Genomic DNA, 10,676 nt, shown 5'->3' on the forward strand with positions numbered 1-10,676 from the left:
TGGACACTATTGATAAATACTAAACAATAATTATCATCATCAAACCTTACTTGATTACGAGTAGTGGGGAGAGTTTGATGGTGTAAAACATTGTGAGAAACAGCTCCCTCTGAAATGACGTAGTTTTTCCATAAATATGATTTCGAGACCTCAAGTTTAGAATTGAGGTCTCGAAATCAAGCATCAATAAGCACACAACTTCATGTGACAAGGGTGTTTTTTTCTTTCATTATTACTTCGAAAATTCGACGACCGATTGAGCTCATATTTTCACAGGTTTGTTATTTTATGCATTATGTTGAGATACACCAACAGCGAAGAATATTCTTTGACAAGTACCAATAGTGTCCACCGTCTTTACAAAATCCGATCCTGAACCTATGTGAACTGTCCGACATGTGTTTCAGCCAATGCAATATGTTTTATTTTGTTTGATTTGATCTTCCTGCTTGGACCGGAATGAAACATCAACATTGGGTCATGCTCTTGATTTAAATGTCAACTGTTATAACAGTAGAGCTTAACAACTATGTTTCTTTGACATGCGTAAGAGAAACAAAAAATAACCATAATCATGATATTTAAGGCACCTGGAAATAGCATTTTGTTTCTTTTAAACATTAAGAGTATATATGTTTATTAACAATAAAACAATTTTTTGAGTAATTGTTTGTCACGATTTATACGTTAAAAAAAAATAATTAAGCGCTTGGGGTGTTGACTCCGCCTACCCCTTTTGTGACGTAGAAAAAGGAAGACTTTGCCTCGATCAAACATAGACCCCCCTCGATGCGTAGATAAACACACGTGCACAAGTACATGTAATTCTAAGACGTGAGTTTGTACGCTGCGAAAAGGTTTTTTTTTCTGGCATTTTTCCGGCAATGCCGACCAGGTGTATTGCTGCTGGATGCAGAAAAACAACTAAAGATGGGGTCAGTTTTCATCTGTTTCCTGCAGATCCCAAGTATAGGCGGTTGTGGGCTGCGAACGTCAGATTAACTAGAGCAAAGTGGTAGTACGTGCGTGCAGTCTGCTCCGTGGCCGTATTTCTATAATAATACGTAGGCAGACCCACATCTTACAACCCATTTGGTCACTAAAAAGTCGCATAGTTAAATAAAAATAGCAGCAATAGCTTTTGTAAAAACCCCTAGGCGTTCAACATGTTCAAGTTTCAATATACGTATGTGTGTAAAATCGTGTCTAAATTTGTTTTGATGTGCCATGTTCCCAGACGTAATGTACGGGGGGCCTGACTACAAAACAGCGCCCTCTCGGGTCGGGGCCTACTCGTAAATTTGTAAATACAATCAAAACTAATATTTTTAAACCTTAGTTAACTTTTTATTCACATTCCTCTCATAAAAACACATATTTTAGAGACAAAAGCTTTATTAAAAAAAAATACCACTTCCAGGTGACTTTAAGCTAAGTGCTTTTCGGTATAATCATATCAAAGGCTTTGATAGTACATGTATATGGCCGAACTCTTTCGTTTGAGCACAGTATGATTTTAGGAGCGACAAAAATCGAGATCAAATCCTATGTGTCGGAAATACTATTTATTGTAAAACGAACAAAACATATTATTTGCATAAAAACAAAAAATAGTCACAATGCAAAACCCTTAAAACACAGAGAAGCACTTTTACAAAAATATTCACGAATCAAGTTGTTCAAACACTACGGTATGTAGTCTTTATTGGAGGTGAACACAAATAAATTGACTGTAAAACACATCGGAACCATGGTATGAATACAAGGTTGCGATATAGTGCTCTTAGCACAAATTTGAGTAGGACTCGAAGTTGTATCCCAAGATTAGAGGGTGCACGTTTTCACGTTTATTTTCTTTGGTACACACAACAAAAACAATATTAACCCAAAATGGTTTTATAGGAAGAAACTGTTGATTGCATCCCACATTGCTTTTGTGAGTGCTCTTCCGACTGGGTCACCAGTATAATCCAAAAAATCAGCATTCCACATCGACACACCACGGAGCTGGTTAGACTTGGCGTAGCTGTATCGAATCATTAGGCTTTCTGGGTCGTCGTACCACAATTGGCGAATGCCACCCGTAGTAGGATCCTGTGTAATATAAAGCAAAAAAAAAAAAAACGTGTTATGCTTCATCAAAAAATGCATACAAAACCTCAATATTTATGCGGTCACTCGATGATTATCTACTTCGCTGTGTAGATGTGTTCTTGTGAACTTTCTCTTTTTAGTTAGAAACTGGCATAATAACTGGGGAAAATAAACGACACCATTCACAACGCGTTTTTCGACACAATAGGAGGCTTCCACACGTGCCATTTCCAGAAAACATGTATGCTTGTACAACCATGGTATTGTTTTATGTACTTTATAATGTACAAGTATAGTACAGTGGATTACAAAGTTAGTGCGTTATCAGCATAAACAAAACTGAATTGAACTTTTGTTCGATGATGCATATACAATTCCATATGTATTTTTGAAATGTGGATGACCTGACTATTATTAAAATGTTGTTTTTTCTTGCGTATGAAACGAACAGAACCATATAAACTTGTAAGTTCTCCGAGTGTTTTCTGAAAAGGGAGAGACAAGAGTTTTATAAAACAGGTATTTTGATCGAAAATGTTTTTACCACATAATTGAAGAAGGGCGACCCCAGCGTTTCATTGAAGATCCGACCAGTCGTAGAATTCTTCAGTAGCTGTGTAATAAGTTTATACTGCCTCTGAACGCCCTTCCCGTACATCTGCACACCATTCTTTGTCTTGACGCCATCTTGTTGACCAATAAAGGAACAGATGTTGTCCTATAAAAGAGCATGCAACATAAACCCACATTATCCAAACGATACATTTTTGGGTGAGGCTGACCTGAAAAGTAGTTTTAAAAATAATTGGGAATAAAAGGCACTAGGCAATATTGTAAATTACGCAAAATAATTGTCAGCAAACAAACTTAGTTGATAACGAGCAATGAAGAGCTGTTGATAGTATAAAACATTGTGAGAAACGGCTCCCTCTGAAGTAACGTAGTTTTCGAGAAAGAAGTAATTTTTCACTTAAACGTTTGAATTTGATTTCGAGACCTCTGAAACAGATTTTGAGTACCCGAAATCAAGCATCTGAAGCACACAATTTTTATTCCATTAATCTCTCGCAAGGTCGACAACCAACTGAGTAAATAGTTCACAGGTTATTTTGTGCATATTATGTAGCGATACACCAAGTGAGAAGACTGGTCTTTGACAATTTCCAGTAGTGTCCAGAGTTTGAATAATTTTACGCAAAAAACCTACCCCCAAAAAATGCTTGGGTACGCTGCCACTGGGAGTATGCTTCAGTTTTTCCAAGGGATTTGTTTCAAATCTTTATAAAAACATCGTCCAATGACAGATCAATTCGACGAAACCGAACCAACATAATAATGTTTTCCACATTACATTACAGACACAGAAACTGTTGGTATGATGGTCAACGACCAGTCTTTTCACTTGTTGTATATGCACAAATAAAGAATTAGCTTGTGAAAAATTGATTCAATAGGAGACTTTCCAACGCTAGGCGGCAGCAGACATACCGGGTAAATTTCCATTGTTTACGTAGTTCTGAACATGCGCATAATTCTGAGAACAATGGATTTACCCGGTAAGTCTGCTGCCCTCTATCGTCCCAGAAAGTCTCCCATTGGTCGTCGAAGTTGCGAGATAGTAATGAAAGAAAAACACCCTTGTGTGCTTTCAGATGCTGCAGAGGGAGCCGTTTTTCTATTTGTTTTATACCATCAACAGCTCTCCATTGATCGTTAACAATATTATGCTAACATTTATTTTGAGTTTCCAAAAAGTGTCCTGCTCTTAGTATCAGTGCTTTGGATTGTTTAGGTTTTCTCGGTCAATTTCGGAAAATGAGCAGCCAATTTAATTCCCATGCGTTCGAGTTAAAGCTAAATTGCCTCTTCGGTTTTTACTGCGTTTCAAATTCAGAATTCGGTCATTCAATTTCGTTTTGAGGCATTCAAGTTCCTAACACACTGATTCTTTTTTTATGACACACAATCACCATTCAATTTAGCAAAGCTGGTTCGACTAGAGATAGTGTTGGTTTAATCATTTTCAATTTCGTAAAGAGGCAATCAATTTTGCTTAACGAGGGTTCAAATAAGTACGACTATCAAGAAATACGAATAAACTGTTAAACTGTAAAAGGCAATTGTTTTGTACCTTCACCTTTAAATCAAGCACACCTTATTTTTTTTATTCGATGTTTCCAGTAGACTTTACCTGGGGCCCCATATATATTTTTTTTTTGTCGGGAGACCTTTAATGGTTAACTGCCCAAGACCTGATAATTATTTGAATGTGTTGAATGAATATTTTTGTTTTTGTAATGTTTGTCCAGTTTGTTGTGTTTGTAAATATTCACCAACCATCAATTTGTTGGCGTGCCAGACATCTTGGCAAATATTATGTTCAAGAGTGCCAATAAATTTACCGCATGCTTTTAACATTCGTTAGGAAACACCAAGTTAATCAAGCGGTTTTAAGATTGCACAAATATCAGAATTCACTGGCCCAAAATTAAATTGAATGACCAAACACACGCCTCAAAATATTCTTGCGAATTTGAATGCAGCTTCGAAGAATTGTTAATAAATTGAATGATTATTTTGTTAAATCGAATAGACGTAAAAGTATATTTGACTAGTCTTAAAAAGAAATCAAATGACCCTTTTTAGTGGCATTCGATTTCGTGCGAAATAGAATAGGCTGGTGGTTAAATTGGCTGTTCATTTTCCGAAATTGACCGAGAAAACCTATTGTAACATGTTACAATTGGGAAACTTAGACAAATCCCTACCTGTAGGAGATGGGTGCAGGTGAAGTCGTAGCCATACCATGGTACTGCAGTAACCAATTTGTTGTTGGGAATGCCATCCGCTTGGAAAGACTCTATGCCTATATTGTAGTATAAGGGAAAGAAGTGCAAACTTGTCATCACATGTGAGGCCATCAGCGCAGGGGGGGGGGGGGGGGTACAAATATTTAGATGTCAGGTGCATGTTTATACACACATAGACCACCCAACGTCAAATGATGTGCCTCCATCGGAGTGTTAGGTTGCTTTGAGTGTGGTGTCCCTCTCATGCAAGGGGTATACTGCAGTCATCCTGATCTAATATTAATATAATGGACTTAGCGTGTTAGAACCCTTGCTTTAGCCACCAACGGTGATGAAACGATAATAGCTGTCATTTGCTTAGAGTCGTGCACAGCGCGTATACAGGCAGGGTAGGGGTACAAATAATAGGTATACGAACCAAGTCTAACAAGCTTGAGCCCGTCATTGGAAACAGCATACGGGAAACCTCCAACCATGTCGTAGTCCATGATCACCAAAAAATCACAAATGGCAGCCAACTTTTTGTAGTCGTAGCAACGGCTCCAGGTGCATCCTGGGCCGTATGGGACGTCGAACGTTATCTAAAACAAGAAATAAAATGTCAAATGATGGCAGAAAGTGGTCTCTAGCCGGGGTTGCCGTCCATTATCATAATACTGCACCTACAATCATTTCACACACAGTCGAATCTTACATGCCAACATTACATGCAAGATGTACTTTACATGCTGATACTGCAGTAAGTAGACTTAACGTAAGCTTTCCATGTGTTTTGATTGGTCCGAGGTGATGTATGTCGGAGCGACTATTTCTTTCACGGCCTTCATGATACGGCAATTCGGTCACGCAAGCTTTTAAACGGCCGTGAAAGAACTAGTAGCTACCCATTTATTCCCGTTCATAAATACCTTTTTTGGGTTTAAAGGCGTAATAAAGTAAGAAACTTTGTAAAACTTGTCCGTTTCCAACGTGCTTGAGCTCTGTATTTGTACATGTTACTGTACATGTACAACGTCCGTGTGTTGCATGCCTATTTCCGACAGTTTCCGGTTCCGTTTGTGCGCATGCGCGTATAGTCTTTGTGCAAGACGTTCTGGTTTTCCTTTCACACATTGTCAAGGGTTTAAACACCCCCACGTGACGCGTTCTCCACCAACAGGAATAGCGAAACTGTCTGAGGTATTTATGATAAAAGTTAATCCATTGACATCTTTGTACACAATGGTATAACTGGTTCTGAAAAAAGGGGTCTGTGTACCTTTTGTAGGACTCAAAATTAAATGTCCACATATTTACATCAAATTCACACAGACTGACAATAATGGTGAAAGAAAGCTTCTCTCAAAATATTACTTGCTGAGGTGATGTATTAAAAAAAAAAAAAAAAAAAAAAAAAAAAGTTATTTGTTCATCAAAAAATAAATCAAGCATGTTAAACGCATATTTTCATGGCATTGTTTTAGTCATTTCTCAAAAACGACAACACCTTAGCAACTAATATTTTCTACTTTATCATTATCTTCAAACGGTGTAGGTTAAATGTAAATTTGTGGACATTGTGTTTTGAGTTACAAAAAGTGTCACATCCTTTATAGGATTTGGGTACTTTTCGTAACACAAAACACAGATTAAATGCTGAGGTGGTGGTTTTTTTTGTGAAATGAGTAAAACAATGTCATAAAAATACGTTTGTACATGCTAAATTAATTCTGGTCTCATAATCACTGAGACGAAAATTATTTCCATGACCTTGTTTTACTAGTTTCTCAAAAACTACAGCACCTCAGCAGATAGTATTTTCAGGGAAGCTTTCTACTATACTATTATTATCTTCAAACTGTGTAAGTTTTGTGTACACGTACATTGTGGTTTTTTGTCCTACAAAAAGTACATAGACCCGTTTTTAAATACATGGGACCAGTCTGGACTTTCGACTTAATTGGAATATACATGGCAAATGAGGGCGCACAACGGAGTGGTCAACTGAACGGTCTTGTTAGGAGAATGGGGAGCTCGAGTGCATGCTTTGGTGTTAGAGGCAAACAAGCACTCGACGAAAGTCAAGTCTATGAGAAAGAGGGCAGCCCGTCAACACTACTCTCCTACCGTTATAATCAGCTTCTGCTGTATGCTTTACAGAAGCATTAACACTTAATCACATGAATTGATCAAACACACTATTAGACAATTGTTGACAAACAATTAATATGAGGTGAAGAGTATTGATTTAATAATGCTGGATTTTTATCCACAATGTGTCTCTTATAGATAACGTCTATTTTAAGTCTCATTTATTTTGGTTAAAGGGCAGTTGGATTGTTTGTTATTTTAATTTTTTTGTAATTATTGCTCATTACCTATTGTGTGTTTGAAACTGTTTAAACTTTAAGCTCTTTTTAAAGATATCGTTTTGTTTATACTGTACATGTTCTAGTGCAATTCAACCATATCGGTTGTACTGTTCATTCCTTTGTATATTTGTTTTTGTATGATATAAACCAATACAAGATTACTGACCTGTGTATGGGGGTTGGCAGCACGGAATGCGTGGGCTGTTTCATTCACCAGCGCAATTAACAGATGTGAGTTCTTTAGACTTAGGACACTCTCAAAGTCAATGTTGATGCCATCCATGTGTTGTTTCGTGGCCAACTCGACCTTTTGCTTCACCCAGGCGCTACGATATGTCGCGTTGGAAAGTTGGTTACCCGGGTAGTCCTCTTAAAAAAAAAAAAAAACAAAAAAAACATAAACTTAACAAATAATCAGAGCATGACAAATATTATTCAGGCTAAAGACAACGTTTCACAGAAACAGCCAAACGTAAAACATTCACTGATAGCGTAATAATGAATTGTTAATGATTTCTTAACATTTTTCTTCTTTTAGCGCTCAGGTCCGTCATGCAGAGTGACGCTCATGGCTCTCCAACATTATTACCCTGGTCACTGGGCCTTAAATCATTCCTTAAACCATCTCAACTCCCTGGCGAGTGTACAACCTTGCTCAACAAATGCACTACTAAGCTAAACCAATCACAAAAACCACCTCTGCTATATGAAACATGAATATGGAAAGGAGGAGAAAATAGTAAATTTCCAGGAATTTGCCTTCGAGACCTCTGATTTAGAATTTGAGATCTTGAAATCAAGCATCTGAAAGCACACAACTTCGTGTGACCGACCCATTGAGCTCATTTGCTTTTTTTTCTTCTTTGATGCATACATGTACGATGAGGTACATCAAATGAGAAGACTGGTCTTTCACAAAATACCAATTTTAGTGTCCAAATAATTTTATTCCTGAATTAATTGATTGAAGCTGCAACCGAACTGACAGCTAAAACAGACACATCTACATGTGCTACTTATATTGATGCTAAAAGGACGTTCCATATTCAACGCATAAAGACTTGACGATTTAGCCGTAGCCGTAGCATAGGCTTCCAATTCTGACACGTACGAATTAAAAGTTGGGCTGTTTTGAACTGGGACTTACCGGCCATAACAAGTCTTGCCCCCTTAGAGTGAGCAGTGCACATTACTTCCGGGTTATACGGAGTAAACGTTGCCACTGTTGTTATGTAAGACCAATCATAATCCGTCCAGTATTGATCTGATGCTTGAAATACGAAAAGCTGCAATTTAAGTAAAAATTGGTAATAATTTATCGTATTTCAAAACACATACTATTTGTATTTGTGTTTATTGAATAAGTTTGCTGTGTGCGAGCTGCATCTCTACTGCGATCTTTAGGGGCAAACTCCAAACTCACCTATTTACCAGCATTTGATCAGTTTGCTTTTATGTTTGTTGTCATGTATCTATGTTAGACTATGTTGTCGCTTATGGTGCACAGGTAGAGCGCATTATCATTTCATGAACCAATCATGTATCAATAACTATTATAATAGTAATAATAATAAACAACATTTAAATAGCGCCAAATCCATTAAAAATGCTCCCAGGCGCTTTAAGCCAGTGTACACTATTGGTAATTGTCGAAGACCAGTCTTCTCACTTGCTGTATCTCAACATATGCATAAAATAACAAACCTGTGAAAATTTAAACTCGATTGGTCGTCGGCGTTCCGAGATAACTATGAAAGACAAAAACACCCTTGTCACACGAAGTTGTGTGCGTTTAGATGGTTGATTTTGGGACCTTAAATTCTAAACTTTAGGTCTCGAAATCAAATTCGTGGAAAATTACTTCTTTCTCGAAAACTACTCCACTTTAGAGGGAGCCGTTACTCACAATATTTTATACTACAAACCTCTCCCATTACTCGTTACCAAGTAAGGTTTTATGCTATAAATTATTTTGAGTAATTACGAACAGTGTCCACTGCACGTTTTGCGGTGAGCCTTTGAACTCTTATGGAGCCCAATATACTTCCTAAATGTGTAATTTGTATTGTTGATAATTAAGCATTTCGCACTGAATGCTAACGAAGATTGTTTAGCATGTTTAGTGGGGTGCATCTGTAAAGGATGTTTGCGCTTACATACATTATTTGGGGAACGACCTTCACCCATAACAGTCGATGATAATATTGCAAAGTCGGACCCCAAAAATTTAAACAAATTTGTATTGCTAAGCCAAAAATTAGCAAAGACAGTTAAAAAATAATTGTGCCATTTGGCTCAGCAGATAATACCAACGATTCATCTGAATAGTCTACTGAAGCAATCATTCAACAGTGCTAAGCAATATATGTACTAGCCCTGGTATAGGACCTCAGTCAGTGCCACTGAACTTGCATGCAACGGATGAGTCCAACCTGGACTAGATGTGAACATGTATATGAAACAAAGGATAACAAGAAGATAGCATTTATTACCTCTTTCTCTGGCGTTTTAGTGATGAAGTTACAATGTGTCGGGTCCTTACACGGGCATGGACCGACATGTTGCACGAAGCAGTTTGACCCTGAGAAAACAGCGAGAACTGATAACAGCAAAAATGTACTGTAGCTGTACATGGTGAACGAGTAACAACTGTTGGTTGCAGCCATTTTCAGTTGTTATATATCATAGCATGCGATGAGCGTATGTTCCGGTAGGAACTCCGTCATGCGTTTCAAACAATTGTTGTAGTGACAATGCATTCGATTGTGCGCCTTGGGCTCTAAAAAGCGTCTGTTATGGTGAATAATGTGACTACCTTGAGGCAAGGCCAGTTAGTAGGACATTGATTCGAGGTATGTCTCGAAACTGGGTCGTTTTCTGTTGACTTTGTGAATATAACAGTCCGTCATTGTGTGTGGAGGCAAAACACTATTAGATGTTTGTCGTAGCCCATCGATCGAATGAATCTATCTGTTTCGTTAACCGCTGTTTCGACTATCTTGTTTAGTGACGATGTAATGGTGGAGAAGTGGATATGTTTTTTATTTTTATTTTTTAGGTAAGTTACTTCGTCAGTGGGAGCCGTTTCTCACAATGTTGTTTAGGGCGCGTTCGATTAGCTCCCTTGGGTCGACCCCGCGGTTCTGTGAGCCCCTAACAAGAGCTATTCGAACGACCACACTCGCCCTCTTGTGGTGACGCCAATCACCTCGGGTCACCCCAAGTTACCCACTCAACAAGCAGGGAACTGTGGGCTGATCCGTGTGCAGACCGGGGTCGACCCAGGGAAGCTAAACGAATGCACACATACTCTCAACAACTCTCTGTTTTTCGTTTGTTCGTGGTCAGTGCCTTTAAATCAGAAAATATTGAGAACACATATTGTCCTTAAAAGGACAACAGTGTTTGTGGGTAAGATCGT

The 10,676-nt window shown here is 38.0% G+C and overlaps 1 protein-coding gene across 1 annotated transcript; it reads right to left on the bottom strand.

Moving 5' to 3' along the window:
• Positions 1–1,670: 1,670 nt before the first annotated feature.
• Positions 1,671–9,965, bottom strand: LOC117296506 (di-N-acetylchitobiase-like). Its single transcript, XM_033779474.1, has 7 exons — positions 9,748–9,965; positions 8,403–8,541; positions 7,422–7,624; positions 5,323–5,485; positions 4,863–4,960; positions 2,639–2,812; positions 1,671–2,094 (listed from the first exon to the last, which is right to left on the bottom strand). The coding sequence occupies exons 1-7, from the start codon at positions 9,919–9,921 to the stop codon at positions 1,897–1,899; spliced, it is 1,149 nt and encodes a 382-aa protein (XP_033635365.1). The 5' UTR covers positions 9,922–9,965; the 3' UTR covers positions 1,671–1,896.
• Positions 9,966–10,676: the final 711 nt, after the last annotated feature.

Source organism: Asterias rubens, chromosome 11 (genome assembly GCF_902459465.1).
Source record: "Asterias rubens chromosome 11, eAstRub1.3, whole genome shotgun sequence".
Lineage (NCBI taxonomy): Eukaryota > Metazoa > Echinodermata > Asteroidea > Forcipulatida > Asteriidae > Asterias > Asterias rubens.